This window comes from Lutjanus erythropterus, chromosome 3 (genome assembly GCF_056507025.1).
Source record: "Lutjanus erythropterus isolate fLutEry1 chromosome 3, fLutEry1.hap2, whole genome shotgun sequence".
Classification (NCBI taxonomy): domain Eukaryota; kingdom Metazoa; phylum Chordata; class Actinopteri; order Lutjaniformes; family Lutjanidae; genus Lutjanus; species Lutjanus erythropterus.
Window position 1 is genome coordinate 30,757,362 of NC_139319.1, and position 17,836 is coordinate 30,775,197.

A 17,836-nucleotide genomic window follows, 5' to 3' on the forward strand; every position below is an offset into this window, starting at 1 on the left:
TTAAGGAGTTAAATCATTAGGAAGTTACACATCACACAGACCTAAATAAATACGATCTCAAAAGAAAATTAATGTGTGAGAAAAATAAAATAATGAATCACAAGAAGAAAAAGAAGAAGAGGAAGAGGAAGAATATCATCTGAACATAATCAAACAACTCACAGCCATGATGATAAACAGAGGAAGTTGATAAATGAGATAGGTGCAATGGTGAAATGTAACTAAAATATTTATTAAAATACTGTAACTTAAGGACAAATGCAAGGTACTTTTGACTCATCTATTGTTTGCCTGACAGCTGAAGTGTGAATTGTTCCTTTATGGGCTGAGAAAATTATCTTACTGTAAAGACAAACAAACGTTTAAAACTATCTTGGATTAGTTGGATAATGCATTTTCACAAAGCTGAAAACAAGGCTGAAATCAAGCGAGCCTGTGTTTACATTTTCCTAAGAGAGTTACAGTACATTAGCCAGTTAAAAGGAAGAACTAAAGAGGAGGTTTTTATGTAGATAATTTTATTTTTTTTAATGTAATGCCACTTTTATTCACAGAAGCCTCCAGAATACATATACAAGGTCCTTGTAACAGCCTTAAATAAACATTTTGAATCCAGGACTTTTATTTGTGGTGGAGTATTTTCACAGTGTTTTTTTTTTTTAGATAGATAGATAGATAGATAGATAGATAGATAGATAGATAGATAGATAGCCTCAAAAGCATCCCTTATCTCTATAACTGTGTTTGCATCGCCATCTAGTGGACAACTATTGCTTCAATAGACCCCATGTACAGTAGGTGTTTTTAATTGTTCCTCATCAGTTATTATGCACCTTCAGAAGTGTAACATATAGAGGTGTAAATTATATTTCCTGTTAGTAAATGTATCATAACTAATGGTGATTTATAGTCTAATATCTCCACAGTAACAGGAGCAGAAATGTGTGACAGTTAACGTGGGTGACGTGCAGTAGGAGGAGGAGTATTTCCCCCTTCACCCCCTCTGGGCTCTGGTTGGGACCTCAGAGCAGAGGAAGCTCAGACAGGAGAAAGGTGAAGAAGAAGAAGAAGAAGAAGAAGATGAAGAAGCTGGTGGTGTTTTTGCTCTGCCTGGTCCTGCTGACTATCTACACAGGTAGGAAACTCTCAGAGGTTCCTGAGGAGAGCAGCAGGCCAGATGAGTCAGATAAGGAATAATGGTGATCTCATTTGGGATAGTTTTGCATGAATTCAGTTAAAGCTTCAAGGATTAATCAATTATCAAATTAATCACCCACTACTGTGAAAACTGATTCATCTGCTTGAGTATTTTTTTTTTAAACCAAAATAGTCAAAATTTTCTGCTTCCAGCTTCTTTAATGTGAATATTTACTGGTTTCTTTACTCTTTAATGACAGTAAACTGAATATCACTGAGTTGTGGGTAAGACAATATATCTGAAGGTGTGATCTTGGGCTTTGGGCAACACTGATCAACATTTTTCACTATTTTATGGACCAAACAACTAATCGATTAATTGAGAAAATAATCATTATTTGCAGCTCTAAATTTAGTGCATCTTTCTTTTGTTGCAAGATGGATGCTGATTAAAGAAAGGGAATATTTCATTATTTTTTTAGATGCATCTTTCCAGCCATTCTTGTGCACCTGAATCACATTTTTACATTCACATTTTACTGCATTTCCATGTAAAGTTGGTTTTGTTCCACAATGCATTCTTGCTCTGAACACAAAATGAAATTGTAAAAATCATTTTTCTCTGGAAATTTCAAATCAGTGTTTCATAATGAGAATGGAGTGTTTTTGCCACGTCGCTGTGAGGGCCTGGGCAGCAGGAGCAGCAGCAGCTCAGGCCTCGTGTTGACAGAGCTGGTTCAGTCACAGCAGCTCCCACTGGCAGGAGAGGAGGAGGAGAGAGCCAGCCTGGCTGCCTGCTGAGGTCACGTGCTGCCTGGGCCGGGCTCCCTGGGGAGCGAGGAGGATGAATGGGCACTTTGTTACCTTCCACCAAGTCCCCTACCTCCCAATACAGGCCTGGGTTAGAGACAGGGAGACAGAGAGAGTGTGTGGATGCATGTGTGTTTGTGTGTGTGTGTGTGTGTGTGTGTGTGTGTAAGCAGGTCCCCTGGGGCTCGCGTTGGCGAATAAACAGCCTCACATGGACTAGCTAAACAGATCAGGTCAGCCACAGCTCAGCAGCAGTAGATAGTGGTGAGTGGTTCATTCATGGGTCTGAACACAGCATCCAGTGAGAGGAACGTTCTCCTGATTAGTCAATACCCAGCCAGCAAGAAAACAGCTGTTATGTTCAGAGAAAAAAAACACAACAAAATAACTCAGGCAGAGGTTAGACTCAGAGCAGACGGTCCTGAGTCTCCTGAAGATTAAAAGTGAAAACAGAAAAAAACTGCCAACATCTACAAAACTAGAACAAAATCATCCCGTTCTTTATCTCCCTCGTGTGCTGTTTATCAGCTTTATTGACTATTTTCCTCTTCAGCACAAGCAGGAGAATTGGACGTGTGTGTCACAAGACAAAAGAATAGACATTTCATGTCCTTGCAGTCAAACTCTTATCTTTCTCTCCCCCTCAGATGCCAACCCTATCATCAAGGAGAGCTTGGCTAAGCAGTTGCTCCGCAGCAAGAGGCAGGACCGACCAATGAAGGCCGGCCATCCTGATGAGCCAATGAGGGTAAGGTTCAGTCAGAGCAAAGAGCACAGATACATTATAGAAACAAAGTGGAGATTGACTATTGACTATTGATTATATTGAGTTCTGTAGCTGTGTTGGTAACACTTTGTTTAACTTTCCTATTCAGCATTTATAATCACATAATAAACAATACATTACAACACACTGTGATGGAGCTGCAAGCATTAGTAAAGACATTTAAACTTCATCGATGTTTTTGTCAGCAATAATTATTCCACATATGAGGCATCCATTACTTCTCTATTAACAGTTAATGAATGCTTTACAATACACACAAAGAATTCATAATGTGTTTTAACACATTTATTAATCAAACACAGGTGGATTTAAATCTGCTTTAATTGTACTTTAAACACATAAGGATATATAATTATAAATGATTGCAACTATATTATATCACTTCATGTCATTAAGCATACATTATCTGTTTGTGCACCAATTAGGGATCAAATGCCATAGACCTGTCAGTGTGCTATAAACCATTTATTATTTATCTTTATTATAATGCTTATAAATTATATGTAGGGTGACTGGGAGAATTCTATAGGTTTGTACAAAACATGAATTATCAGTATGTTTTAACAACATATAATTTCTTATTTATTTATTTATTTATTTATTTATTTATTTATTTGGTCCCTCAAATGGTAGAAGAAAACATTTTGGTAAATACAGCTCTGGGAAAAAAATAAGAGACCTTTGCAAAATGATCAGTTTCTCTGGTTTTACTATTTACAGGTGTGTGTTTGAGTAAAATTAAGATTTTTGTTTTATTCTATAAACTGCTGACAACATTTCTCTCAAATTTCAAATTAAAATATTGCCATTTAGTGCATTTATTGGCAGAATATGACAACTGGTCAAAATAACAAAAAAAAGATGCAGTGTTTTCAGTCCTCAAATAATGCAAAGAAAACACGTTCATATTCATTTTTAAACAACACAACACTTATATTTCAACTTAGGAAGAGTTTAGAAATCAATATTGGTGGGATAATCTCAATCTTTAATCACAGCAGTGGTTTTTATAATCTTCTTTATAAAATAAGATTTGGTTTAGGTGATCGCCTCATCAGTGTCTCATTAAAGAGGAGGCTCGTGTTGAAATCCAGCACACACTGGAATGGAGAGATGCTGATTTAAGAAACATTTGTGAGAGTGGTCTCTTAATTTTTTTCAGAGCTGTATATTACAAACCCGTCTTTATTCAATCACTACCTGCATCACTTTATTTAATTTTGCAGAGTGGGGCCTAATATACTTTCAGCCATCATCACTGTACTTGTGCAGCTCCCTCAGTAACTATTCTGATCTGAGGAAGATTAAACTGAATGAGCAGCAGTATCTATAAAATCACCTCTTCCATGCCTTTGTGCAGTGTGGTGTTTTGAATGCAGCCTTTCATCATTGTACAAGTCCGAGGGTTCCTTTTGTTTTCTTTGACTCATCTCTGTCATTTCACTTTGTCATGTAAAGCAGAGGACTAAACAGTTCATTCAGGTAGGCAGCAAACCACATCTATATTTATCAGCATTCTTGTGATGTTTCTTTAAATCTTTTTTCTATCTGTTGGTACCTCACCTCATTACTCCCCCCCCCATGCAGGAGCATCTGCTCCACATGCAGGCTCTGGATCAGAGGGCCCAGGAGACCAACCTGGAGCACTGGATGAACCCACACTGCCCTCCTCGCTGTGACAGGAACTATGGACACCCCGTCTGATGATGGTGATGACAGAGGTCACCACACGTCTCAACTTCTCTTCAAACCCCAAACGCACACTGTGCACAAAAGCAACACTGTGCACGTACACAACAACATAATCAGTACAAGCAAGACACCAACACAGGGCCTAGATTTTCTTATCAGTTCATAACTAGTGTCACTTTTTCACATTTCAAAAGAACAGAAGAAGGCCCGAGTAAAGTCACCTCCTTCATCTACAGCTGAATGTTTTTATTCCCTGATGAGCCTTTTTCTCTTTTGAATTCTGAATTGCTTACCTCTGTGTTGGTAATTTCTCATGGCCGCTATGTCATTGCTCTTCCTGTTTTTTGTGATTTTATCATATCTGTTTGGTACAGCAGGAAACCTCAGAAACCTGTAAAACAGTTTCAGAGTCAGACTCATATCATATCATTTTTAACACTGTTAACATCAGTGATCTGGTTTGAAACCTTTCAAATTCAAGCTGGTGTAAAATCAACAATATTTCAGTTTTAACAGATGTCTGCAGTAGTTTAGTTAAACTTTGGGGTAGTTTCGAATAAAACCACATCAGCTCTGTGAACACTTGAAAATCAACACATATTTCTAAGCTTTCTGCTTATGTAGAAAAAGAAAACGTACTGTAAAAGATTAGTGATCCTCTGGGAGTGAATATCAGCCTTGGAAATATACATATATACAATATACAAAAATACATTTCACATACCACCTTGATAAATATTCAGAATCACACATTTGTCTCATATCACACTAAGTCTCACATGTCTGGTCTGTTTCCACCATTGACTGTAAATAAAGATCTTTATATTCATCTTTAATCTTTATATATGTTAATGGTTTCCACAAATTGTGAATTGAATTGAATTGAATGATGCTGAAATGTGCAACATGTGTAATATAGTAGAATGCAAGATTTAGATCATGCACAGATCATTTTCCCAGTGTTTGATCTATTCTTTACCCTTTTTTTCCCTTCACAGTTAAGGACCAGGAGTGGCAGCATGGACTCAACAATGACAACCTTGAAAACCCCTGAGGGATAAAAAAGATGGAAACACTCTTTCTCTCTTTCTCAAAATATGACCATGTGAAGACTGCTGAATAAATGAATGGTCATGCATATAATCTCACTGTATTACAGCTGTGTAGTTGACTATTATCAGTAGTTTCTGCATTTACTTTCTGTATCATCACACAGTGAGATATATTAATTATAGTGAAAATCACAAATAAATCAAAATGCATGAGTGCCTATACTGAGTAATAATGGTTGTGTTATTATTATTACTCTTATTATTATTATAAGAGGAGGAGGAGAAGGCTACAGGCTGCAGACCTTAACTTTCAGTCTCTTCTTGTTATATAGGGTAGATGGGGACACTTGTAACAGGGAGCAATTGTAACACACTCAATTCCTCCAATCAGAGACAAACTAGAGAGGTGACAATTACTCTGCACATGCTCAGAAAGATTTTCTCTCTGCCTGTGGAAAAGGAGAAGGATCATTTTACATCAGCAGAAGTTTAAAATAAATAAATAAATAAATAAATAAATAAATGATTCTGAAGTATAAAAGTTACTTTTTGAATGTTCAGTATTTTTCTATGGGTGGATGGCTGTGAATTTAAACTTACATTATTTTTTATCTCTTGGTTATTGGTTAAATAATTAACAACAAACTAGGCTAATATAGGTATTGCTAGCTACCATGTGAGATTTTATCATGACTGGCTAGCAAGCCACATGGCCCAATTTGTGCACCTTGTTTGTCTGTGTTGACATACTTTAGTATTAGAAAATTGACATATTTAATTACATTTAAATGTGAAATTACTTGAACTTAATTCAAATTATAAAATCTAGTTACCAGTAGATTAGTTGCTCAGTCTTTTGCAAAATAAAAAATAAAATTTTCTTTGAATGCATCAATGTCTGACATCTAAAAGAATTTGAAGCATTTCAAATCTAAACATTTTTAGATACTAAAGCACTAATGTCATTACTTTGAGGTGTGTGTTACAATTGTCTGAGTTATGAATTTGGAAATTGCCCCAGGTCTCCCCTATTTCCCTATAGATCCTAATTTTAGTCAGTATCAGGGAGGATTTCCAGCCTCAAATCTCAGCCTACATATATGTGCATATTAAGTTACATGTTCAGTTAACCCGCTAGGTTTGTGCCTCTAAATTTGGTTCAGTGACTTTCTAACACCTTTTTAGCCGATACAGATTATATGTCTTGGCCTATTTAAGAGGGTTCAAACACATTGATGTCATTTTAACCCTCTGAACGAAAAAGACGGTATTAACATTGTGCCTGCAGTAGTTTCTATTTTGTCATAATTTGGGGCAGTGATATTTGACATGTGCTTCGTCCTGTATACTGGTGTGTGAGTGATTGACGTGGTGTTTCGGCTGTGCATTTGATTGCAGAGTGTTACTGTGCTGTCGGTGTTTTGCTTTTTATGATAAGTATTTTTGCGTCATAACCTTCTACTTTGAAGTCATGCTGATTTCCTCACATCGCCTAAAATCGCATATGTTTAAAACCGTTTCATTATCTTTTTTATGTTAACCTTTATGTCCCCACCTCTTTTCAACACAAAATGACACAGAGATACACCAAATAATACATCGCGGATAAATAGGAGAGTGTCGCGCTCGCAAAAAGTAGGTCCATCAGGCTGCACACTCACGTCTATTCATAGAGGACCCGATGAGAAAAAAACATGCTATTTTAACGCACTCAAGAAAATTTATTATTAAAGCCCATTCGCAAACAAGTTTAGGTTATAAATGTTGTGTTATGTGGCATTGGTTAACGTTACGGGCCTATATATACCAAGGCTACGACATAAAATGGACCCTTATTCTGGAATTACAGAAATGGACTTAAAAAGAAGAAGAAGAAGAAGAAGAAGAAGAAAAAAAAATAGAATATAGCAGTTGGGTCTATGAGACTGAATCAGTGCTCTCTGTTTTGGACATTTTTATTATTTTACTTAAATTACTAAATTTAAAGTGGCCTATAAAACGCAGACGTGAGATGCCCGACGCATCGGCCTGCAATAAAATTAAATATTCAGAGCAAGTCAGTGGCCTTAGCGACATGCTGTCTGGGCCTACAGGAGCTTTTTTTTTTTGCAACGCTAACTTTGAGCACAGATGAATGTAGGCCCGCAATAAAAAACATGAATTGCCTAAATAAGGTGACTGAGGCCGTCACTCTACCGTAATCATAGCACAAGTCACTCAGGATATATTTTTTTTTCATTCATTTCCCCATAACATAAATTTACGCTATTAAAATAAATGTAAGACACAACAAAATAACCGTGAAGACTTTGATGGTGCGTTAGCACGCAACGTTTTGTTAAAAGCCATTATTTTTCACTAATTTGTGTTTCTGCGCTGTTGCCTTCAAATTTTTAAAACTAACCAAGGCCGACGGCGATATAATCAAGACTGACAAAACACGACAGAAACGAAATGAGAAAATTCAAAGGGTTTATTGAAAAGCGTCTAAAAAGCAATTTGACATCAACTCTGAAATGATCTTATTACATTAAAGCTTCATGAACGTTTTCTATGAAAATGCAAAATATACTATGTTAATGGAAAAAATGTAGTTATATGCACATAGTGTGTCCGTGTTGGATTTATTAATTTATCTTACAGTTAGAAATGTTAGAGAAACTCCCGAGATACACTCGGTCTTTGAACACGACACAAACGGATTATTTCATAATACTTTTCAATTCAAAGTGCTTAAGTATTTTTTAAATATTAACCCTACTTAATTGAACTGGGTATATTCAGTCTAATCGGTTCAAATTATAAAGAAATAATCAATCCACAGACTGAATTTAATATCTAAGCCTCGCCTCATTTCTTAGTTTTCTAACAGAAGCTCAGGCTGGAAGATATGAGAATGAAAAAATAGTTAGTTACAGTTGCAAAATAGTAAAATTCACAAGCTCTGTACAGAAAGTAGCCAGCTGCTGCAAAGGAAACACGCAATTCAATTCATGTTTGCCCAATGCAAAATGTGAAATGGACTTCATTTGATTTGGTCAATACATTAAACAGATGTCCAACTTTTTAATATATACACATATGCACAATATGTAATTTGTTTTATACATTACATACAAAAACTGCTTTGCCTAATTATCACACTAAATTCAGAATGATCCTAATACATGTCAGAAAAAGCAAAGCGTGGCGTAAAGAATTCAGTCAAGCAATCATCTTTTGTCTTTGAAGAAGCCTTTAGAAGTGCTGCTCTCCTTGATGGTGACTGTCAGGAAGTTGGTGGTCACGTCCGTCACCAGGACCTTTTCTACATTGCCGAGAGATGGCCTCCACGTCACCTCATCCAAGTCGACGTCGAGCCTGGTTGGGGACGGCCTGTCCAAGAAGTAAGGCTTTTCCATCTGTGGAAGCTTGGTGGGGCGGCTAAGGCTCTGGCTCATTTTGGACTGGTGCTTGAAATGTGGAGGTGCCAGGTAGCTGGAGCCGTCCTTAGTCCTGTGTGTGTCCATGTCTGTCCTGTGTGGATGCAGGCTGCGCTCAGAGTAGAACTGCTTATAGGAGCTTCCACTGGAGATTCCACGGTTGTGTGTGTGGTGGTGATGGTGGTGGTGGTGGTGATGGTGGTGTTTGTGACTGTGACTGTGGTTCTCTGGATGTCTGTGAGACACTTTGACCAGTCTCATCTCCTCACCTCCCTGGAGCTTAGCCAGTTTATGAGGGATGTGGCTCACCTGCTCCTCGGCTCTCCTCTTGTGAGGCTCAGAGACCGCAGAGCCATAGCTGCTGTCCTTGAAGCGGGGCTTAGGCTTTGGGCCTCTCTTTTTGGGGACATGGATGAGTCCATCTGGACTGGTTTGCTGAAGGGAAGGCTGCTGATGCTCACGGGCGCACAGTTCTGATGGTCGTACACGTACACTTTCTCCACGGTTGACAGTACTTGGTGGGAAGATGGTGGGAACGACGGCTCTCAGGCCCTCTCTGGCCCTGGGGGTGACAACTGGCTCTGGGGTTGGGTAGGTGATGTGCATCCCCCGGACTGCCTCATTCCTGAACTCATAGGACTTAGCTTTAACTTTAGCCTGAGCCTATCAGAAGGTAAGACAATATACAAGAAAATCAGAGGTAAATTATTATTCAAAATTCTACAAAAACAAACAAAAAAAAAAAACATTGATGCCATTTGATTACATTTTTTGTCTGGCAACTTAATAGGCCTTTTTGCACAGCAGGTATTTTAACTTGTCATAGTGGGACAGCGATTACAGTACAGTTATCAACTATTACATAACTGCCAACTTCAGTTTGTGGTGTTAAAAAAAAAACCTCACAAAATTCTCCTTGAATGTAAATATTTTCTGATTTCTTTACTCCTCTATGACAGAAAACTATCTTTATCTATCTTTGGGTTGTGGACAAAATAAAAATTTACGGATGTTTTTTACATTTTATAGAGCAAACAACCAATGGATTAATCGAGAAAATAATCGTCAGATTAATCGACAATGAAAATAATCTTTAGTTGCAGCCCTACATGACAGTGAGACAGCATGCACAATTCAAGTTCACTGAAAGTAAAGCTAAATAGAATTCAGCCATTATTAACTTTGTTATTTACACATGTGCCCACTGTGATGGCTGTGAAAATGTCTTCTCTGAATAACTGACTGTTTCTATTACTGTTGGTGCCTTACACTGGGCACAGCTATTACAATCCGAGTATCTAACATTTTAAAATGTTAGTTACAAACATATAAAAGGTTTCTACTAACAACTGCAACAGCAAACTATTCCGGTCAGGCCGCTGTATTTATTAGAGAAATTCCACTAGCCCATTTTTTCACAACAGCCCTGTCGACAGAGATTCTGGTATTTAGTTCAAGATAAACTGTCGGTCATTAAGCAATTTTCACGGTTCGTTGTCCTGAAAAGCTGAAACCACTTGCTGACTGCATCAGGCTATGATGCTTTACTCAACCGATTTCATTCACGTTGGACAGTAACATTTTTGCATCTGAATTTAATGGCGGATATCTTAACAAATAATAAAAAAAAAGTTTTTAAAAGAGATTAAGGAAAAGTCGTTTTGAGAACATCTTATGAACAGGAATTACTGTTTTCTAAGGTGTTCCAAACCGCCTGTAGAATATCAACATACACACTGAACACACACTCATTAACAATGCGCTGTTTTAAATACGCATAATTAGCATCATTAAGGTTTTAGGTGGAACACAATGAGACCGAATTGAATGTAGAAGTGTCGTAAGAAAACAGTTTAGAAATGAGAATAAACGTGATTTATGCAATGATGTTACATGAAAAATGTTGCAATGCGGCGTCATTAACCGTGGGCATGCAATTCATTATAAAAAAAAAAAAAAAAAGCCTGAGCGACGCTGCTTAATGTACCTTGAGCAGAAACGTCTTGGGTTTTGGTCCTCTCTTTTTGGGCCCATACAGTTCCCTTTCACGCTCCCTGTGGAAAACACAGTGACAGACACCCATTTTGAGTGTCACGGGAGCAAAGTGCACCGAGGACACCATATATTTATTGGACATGTTCACATTCTCTGGCTCTGCCCATGAAGGCCAGCCCAGACATCTTACCTCTGCTCAAAGGCGGCAAACAGGCGTGAGTCCAAAATATTCTCCTCTGGCTCCCAAGTGCTGTATCTGTGAAATCAAACATGAAGTTAGATTGAGGAAGCTGGCGCTGACACACACTATGTGGATAGCCGTGGCGTTAGCCTGCGAGCTAAAATCTCCATCGTGCTATACACCTCAGTTTTAATTCCCGGCTGTGTCGCTAGCTTCGGCGAGCTAGCGACTGCCACAGCCGAGACAGCACAGACACCACAGGCACGGGCTGAAAACATGCAGGAGACACAATGTAGCAGGACTTACTTGGGAGACCAGCCCTTCCATTTCACAAGGTATTCAATGCGACCCTGCATGCCATCAGAAACAAACAGAAATGACTTCATTAGCTTGCAGGGCAACAGTAGTATTAGAGAGCGGTGTTGATGTGTTATATTCAACGCTCTGGGAGATAAGGGACACGCTACATCTCACGCCTACCTTCCTTATCCTCCGTTTGATGATAGACTCGGCAGCGAACACCCTCTCCCCGACGGCAGACAGCTCCATGTTTACTCCAGTGCTACCCACCGTTAGCTCGGTGGACGCTAACGCTAGCAGAGCAGATATTTTTCTCTCCAGTCCCAGCCACTCTGAATTCCCGACAGACCATAATACTCCAGAACAGAAGGACGTCAGCGCAATTTTTTACAGCGTTGCTAAGGAACCGCAGTCGGTGGAACCTCTAGAAGAACGCTCATTGGCCCAGCCGTTGCTACGTGCTCGGGTTGCTAAGTGAGGGGAGGAGCGTGCGCCTGTGTGATTTCTTTCGGGGCGGGAGGGGGGGAATGGTGGCTCTTTTCCCCGCGCGGCGAGTGAATCATTTCGCGCAGTTTATGCGTGATATTCAAAAATTCACGTGGTGTATTACAAGTAGTGTAGCTATATGCACGCGGCAGTGTCGTCAAGCAAAAAGAGAAACAAGGAAATAACAATGCCGTTTGATTTATGGGACGACAGCGCGAGAAACTGTCGAGACACCCCACATTTTCGTTTAGTCTATCCAACAATGTATCTATTAACTAATGTTGTTAATTCGCTGGACAGATGTTATTATAGGTCTGTTAGATTCTTGGCACACAAGCTGCGTCAGTCTGTGTGTACTCGTACAAAATCTACGCTATCTCATGCTCGCATTAATTTTGTTGTCCTTGCTGTCTCAGGCCAAGCACAAAGGATCGTTGCACTTCTGTCACGCAAAACTGTTTATTCGCATTAGGCTATTTCATCCAAACACCATCTATGCTTTAATTTTAATGGTAAAGTTTGAAGATATATTTATCGAATACCGATATTTATGGCGCTTTGTAGTCTTAAATATCTCCGCATTTAAATAAGAGCTGACATCCATGTAAGACAGATGTGGGTTAATTGAGTGGTCAACCTTAAAACAAATCTTTTCTCGGGTGAAATGACAGTCAGTGTGTTTTCGGTTATTAACCATTATACAAGACGTAATGAGACTTTGATTTATAAAATGTAACAAAAAAATGAAGCTTTTGGCATGACCAAAAATGAAGAAAAAAGAAAAAAATCAGCTGATGCCCATAAACAAATGGAAACTGTAACGGACGCTTTTCATATTTATCAGCATTATGGAGAAGGTCTGACTAATGTGCTTTATTAAATTCTTCAGTCTTCGATTGATACAATGAATAAAACAGAAAAAAAAACAGTTGCGGTCTGCCTCTGAAAATTCTGAATCATCAACAGCTTTCAGGTCGGTGTACTTTTCTGGGAATGTAATTAGTCAACCAATATGATCTGCAAATAATCTGTATAAGCTTCCATATGACCTGTTGTTTTTAATTCATAAGCCAACGCAATTAGAGAACCAGGTAACAATCAGCATAAAAAAAACACAGGACGGAAAATATATTTTTTTTTAAACTCCGACACAATAAATAAAGTGAAAGAAAAGAGAATAAAATACCATGTTCCGATCTTAATGCTGGCTCTAAAGAGATAAAGAAAAAAGAGTCATAATGACGTGGCTGTGTCAAATGAATCAGATCACTGTTTAGCTCAGTCTACAGTTCACAGCCCGATAGGTGGGTTACATTTTTACTCAAAGAAATAAAGGATTTTTTTAAAAAGGGGGAATGGCTTAGTAAATGTAGACAATAGGCGGAAATAATGAGTAAAATAAGCAATTATTATTATTATTATTATTATTATTATTATTATTATTATTATTATTATTATCATTATTTAATAATAATAGTTATTATTATTATTTTAATAATTTGAATAGTTAGAAAATAGAGTTTACAAAATAGGAATGGTACATCTTTGTTAATAATAAACTATTTACTGTCCATTCATGAATTAAGTTTTATTTACATAATTATAAAACAGCTGAGGGGAAAAATTTATGAAAAATACCCAAGCCTTATAGTACGATTTATTCATGCAGCCCGAATCGATGACTGGAAACTAATTTATGAACATGAAATTGCTCAGTCATGTGGAGTCACTTTTCCCAGCCTCACTTCTCGGAAGAACTAATAAGCAACGATAAGGCTAACAGAGTGGACTATGTCAACACAAAATTCTGCTTAAATGAAGCGAGTTTCTCATGCCATTATTTTTCCGTGCAAACCAAAGCGAGGGTCAGATTGGGTTTAAAGTATCGATGCGCAGTGTCCGCTGACAATTTACACAGACAATAAAATTTGCAAATGTAAATACAAGAGGCTCACTGTACAGTTGACATAAAATAATGTAATAATATAGGCTATAAATATATGTACAGTATTTGAAATTTGAATAACATTATTTATCCCCTTAACTGCTTTCTGTGGGAAAAACAGGCAGCATAGTTTTCTGAAACACTGTATTCTAGTTAGTCACAGGGGACCACAATAAAGCTTATACGTCAAACAGCTTCATACGTTTGTCAAGAAGATTAAATATGTTATCATGCATTTCAAGAGAACTAATGAATTTGTTCTTTCAGCGAACCATAAAGTCTTCAGCCAGTAACTGGAGATGGTGACTGAACGGCTTTGCGTGATTTCACGATACAGAACAACAGGCATTAATCAACGGGGAAATAACCCGGGCCGACGGGCCACAGACTCATCCAGAAATGTATTGTAGAAAATAATTTATTTGAGCGCAGAGATCCGTGCGTGAAACTTCTATTTAAAAGGCCATGACAGCTGACATAGAAGAATAGTTTAAAGTCAGTGATTTATTACACTGACCACTCACATCTTTTCATCTGGTCTGATTCACTTAGCATCGGAATATTTGTCGTTATAAGCTCGTTAGGTGCGAATGATTAATGAATTGCTTGTGCGTGTTGGGATAATTAAAATTTCTCAAAAAGCATTCATTTAGAACTGAATACAGTGGTGCCAGGTTTAGTATTTAAACAGCTCTTCCTCTCATTTGTTTCTAAAGAAAATAGATCACTTCAAACCAAAATCATTTGGGCTGATGATATGATACAAAATAAATTCGTTTGCAGGCAGCAAAGCGGCGGCCTAACAAAGCACAAGTCACACTGAGCACAGTCTCCACACAGGCACGGAATTAGTTCATTTGTTTTGTGAGTGCACAGTAACTGGACCTGTTATCCAAATAAACCAGCTTATTTAATTCAGTCAGAGATGGAGCAGAAGAATGCTCATCGAGAGGGAGAAGGCATCCATCTAAAGCCAATTTTATCATTTGATTTTTGGAAGACAGCCTACATTTTATACTCATTTACTATGAAATTAACATCGTGGTAAACACTATCGGAATCTTTAAATGAAAGAAATAATTAACCAATACCTTTGGAAGCCAATAGTAGGCTATTTATTTCTCAGTGAAGGACGACGGTTGTCTCATTATGATATGATTTTATGATGTCATTTATGATTATACTCATTTTCTGTCTCTCTTGTCGTATTTTTCACTGTAACAACACTCAGCATAGACAGAAAGGGAAGACGGGCGCACCTCCTGCTCTGGATGCGATTGGTCTCGGCGCGCCTGCAGTGCAGCAGTGCTGCTGCCGTTAAAACATCATTGGTTGGCTTGTATCCGGGCAAGACGCGGGTTCTTGGTTTGCGCACAAAACGGGAAACCCCTGCCACACCACTATGGCACTGATGTGGAAAATGCAATAACATCGAAAGAGAAAGATTGAGAGTGGGTGGAGCATCCTTCGACTCCATTAAGATTTTTGTCGTGAGAGATGGGATGATAATAAAACAATTGCGTACTGAGCTCTTGATATGAAAAAGCCAAGAGCCGTTGATATTAAAGGGCATTTCTTTTGTCGTTGGGGTCTTCTTTTGCAACCGTCCCTATGGGATCCTACTATAAGGGTTAATTTATTCCACACAGGTAACCGTCATGCATATAAAGCTTTGGTGTATTTGCAATAGACCGTTTCCACAGCAGCCATTTCGACATGAAATAGTACAAACACAGGTGTTACCAATAACACTAATTAAGGTTCAGGTTAAATAGAGTCAGTGTGTTGACATTGCGCGTGATGACGCTCTAGAAAGGCTCCGCTGAGCTAAATGGAACGGTAACTCAATTAGTATCATTAACACCTGTGCATACCCTACTGTGTCATATCCACACGACTGGTTTTAAACATGTTTCTTTTCTTGAACCACCCTGCTTCAAGAAAAAAAAAACGATTTCCACATACAAATCGTGAGCTTTAACCTGTTCCTAAAGCAGCACACACGTGGTTTAAATAGCTGGAACAAACACGAATGAACACATGGGGCTCCAGACTGCTTTTCTTGCGCGTATACCGCGCATGAATCTCCAATTATTTACACACCAAAAACACCATACATAACTGGATAATCTTGTTACGCTAAAGCCCACACAGGCCTGTGTTGAACCTAAACACCTGTCTCTGTAGCCTACTGTTGTGAATGACACGCGTGGACTGATGGCAGCATTGATGTGTCCGTCTCCGTTTGTCACTAAACTGGATGCGACTCTTCCCAGCAGATTAGTCAGTGTGAATGAGTGTCTACTATGCGCCCCCCCCCCCACCAACTTATTACACAGTCATTAACGAGACTGAAAATATAGAGAGAACCTGTCAACTTTTTCCAGAGTTGTGTAGTCATTGTGGTAAATTGATGAATAAGTCTGTGTCACTCTCATAGTGGACCTATATGGCGGTTTTGTGACAGAGACCCCAAGATGTTTTTTTTTCCTTTTACAAAACGAATTAAATCTCACAAAATCAAAGAGCTGTAAACTCAGCGGTTTTAACAGTTGAGTTCAACATTTAAGTTACTTTTTGCACCTGTACTTATTCAGGAGCAGAAGTATAGGCTGTTCTGTGTTCAGGTCCTGACAGTTAAAATGACTGCAGGCTACTGGAGCAACACTCATAATTAAATAAAGGACATGTAACAGACTGTGCGTGTTGCAAATCTTACATTTAAACCTCCGCCCTTATTCAACCGGCGTGACTTTATTTCGAAATCTGTATGCAATGCGTGCACTTTGTATTTCTGTGCACCTCTGGACGTGGAATTAAACAGTAGGCCTACTGAGGAGGAGTGTGTGAAAAACACATTTGGCTGAGAATTTAATGCCCCTTTCAAAAGTATATTACCTGAATATATCAATGGTTTTGAAAAATGAATGGCACACTACACCTGTAGTGTTTATCGTGTACAAGCCGGTCTGTCAGAGAGTATTTACAGGCCTAACTCAGTCATGCGTGCACATATTCAGCATGAGCTGGCAAATATGAGGAACAGGAAAAGATGGTTGGATGATAAACAAGCCGACTTATTTCACCATTTTATATTGTTCTGGGTTTATTTATCGGATAACGACACAGCCAAAGCGTTCGGTTTTACAGTTTCTTGCCTACGCAGGAACAAACAAGCCATACGATACTTAGAGAAAATGATGCGGTTTTAATTCCTGCGGGGAATTTCCCGCCGCAGCTTCTTTACTGAAACGTTGTTGCAATTATTCGTCGGCTGCAGCAGCTGCGAAGCGTTTCACCGAGACACGAGAGGAGAAGAAGAAAGTGCTGAACGAGAGGACAGCCATTTTCTCTGTCGTTGCTCGCATTAACGCGCACAGAAAGCAGTTTTATTGGCGGGCTGCAAACCGAGGAAATGGTCGAGAGCTGCCGTCTCTGTAGTTGTCGAATTACAACGCAAGTCATGTGTTTCCAGCGTCGGGGAAGGCGGATATCAGTCATCCGCCGTCATTGAACACACCAGGCGTTGCGTTGTAAGATGAAACAGGAGCAATGTTTCGAGAGGTTTATGAAGACAGAGCTCCTCTGCTGCACATCTTTTTTTTTTCTTTTTTTTTTTTTAATGCGCCCTCCCTCCAGTTATTCAGAGGATCAGCAACTGTCTGTCTCTTTACGGCTGGAATGTAAGAAATAGGAAACCGTGGAAACATGGAAATAAAAGCCTCCGTTCGGTTATTTAAGCTTAACGCGCAGGTCAAGCAGAGAAATCGGTCGCCTCCCGCTGTGTCTCCTCTCAGCACGTCAGGAGGATTTATTTAAGAAACATCTGACGTGAACAGCTGTTCAGGTCAGAATTATGAGCCATAAACGACTCATATCCTCTTTAAAGACACGTGTTAAGTGTTAGTGAAACCATAAAGCAACCGTGGATAGATTTTTGTAGGCACCTGATTTAATGAACAACAGTTAAGAACAATTATTACCTAATAATCTCAGCGGCTTTCAGGTTTTCATAACGTTTATATTTCA

At 38.7% G+C, this 17,836-nt stretch overlaps 2 protein-coding genes across 3 annotated transcripts; one reads left to right on the forward strand and one right to left on the reverse strand.

The window, feature by feature from the left end:
• Positions 1-1,004: 1,004 nt before the first annotated feature.
• On the forward strand, positions 1,005-5,700 carry c3h17orf67 (chromosome 3 C17orf67 homolog). Of its 2 annotated transcripts, none has more exons than XM_084713548.1 (4): positions 1,005-1,135; positions 2,595-2,695; positions 4,322-4,455; positions 5,425-5,700. In XM_084713548.1, exons 1-3 carry the CDS (start codon positions 1,081-1,083, stop codon positions 4,436-4,438), a joined length of 273 nt encoding a protein of 90 aa, XP_084569674.1. In that variant the 5' UTR covers positions 1,005-1,080; the 3' UTR covers positions 4,439-4,455; positions 5,425-5,700. The 2 variants fall into 2 exon arrangements, with proteins under 2 accessions (XP_084569674.1, XP_084569680.1); XM_084713554.1 differs by having other exon boundaries at positions 4,322-4,443.
• Positions 5,701-7,933: 2,233 nt separating this feature from the next.
• cbx8b (chromobox homolog 8b) lies at positions 7,934-11,733 on the reverse strand. The gene is made up of 5 exons (XM_084715797.1): positions 11,557-11,733; positions 11,383-11,426; positions 11,086-11,151; positions 10,888-10,954; positions 7,934-9,563 (listed from the first exon to the last, which is right to left on the reverse strand). Exons 1-5 carry the CDS (start codon positions 11,623-11,625, stop codon positions 8,691-8,693), a joined length of 1,119 nt encoding a protein of 372 aa, XP_084571923.1. The 5' UTR covers positions 11,626-11,733; the 3' UTR covers positions 7,934-8,690.
• Positions 11,734-17,836: the final 6,103 nt, after the last annotated feature.

Excerpts from the sequence above, each read along its gene's own strand:
- c3h17orf67 (XM_084713548.1), top strand. The coding sequence starts at position 1,081 with ATGAAGAAGCTGGTGGTGTTTTTGCTCTGCCTGGTCCTGCTGACTATC. Across the intron at positions 1,136-2,594 it reads CCTGCTGACTATCTACACAG|ATGCCAACCCTATCATCAAG; the intron begins GTAGGAAACTCT and ends TCTCCCCCTCAG. Across the intron at positions 2,696-4,321 it reads ATCCTGATGAGCCAATGAGG|GAGCATCTGCTCCACATGCA; the intron begins GTAAGGTTCAGT and ends CCCCCCATGCAG.
- cbx8b (XM_084715797.1), bottom strand. The coding sequence starts at position 11,625 with ATGGAGCTGTCTGCCGTCGGGGAGAGGGTGTTCGCTGCCGAGTCTATC. Across the intron at positions 10,955-11,085 it reads TTTGCCGCCTTTGAGCAGAG|GGAGCGTGAAAGGGAACTGT; the intron begins GTAAGATGTCTG and ends TGTTTTCCACAG. Across the intron at positions 9,564-10,887 it reads CCAAGACGTTTCTGCTCAAG|GCTCAGGCTAAAGTTAAAGC; the intron begins GTACATTAAGCA and ends ACCTTCTGATAG.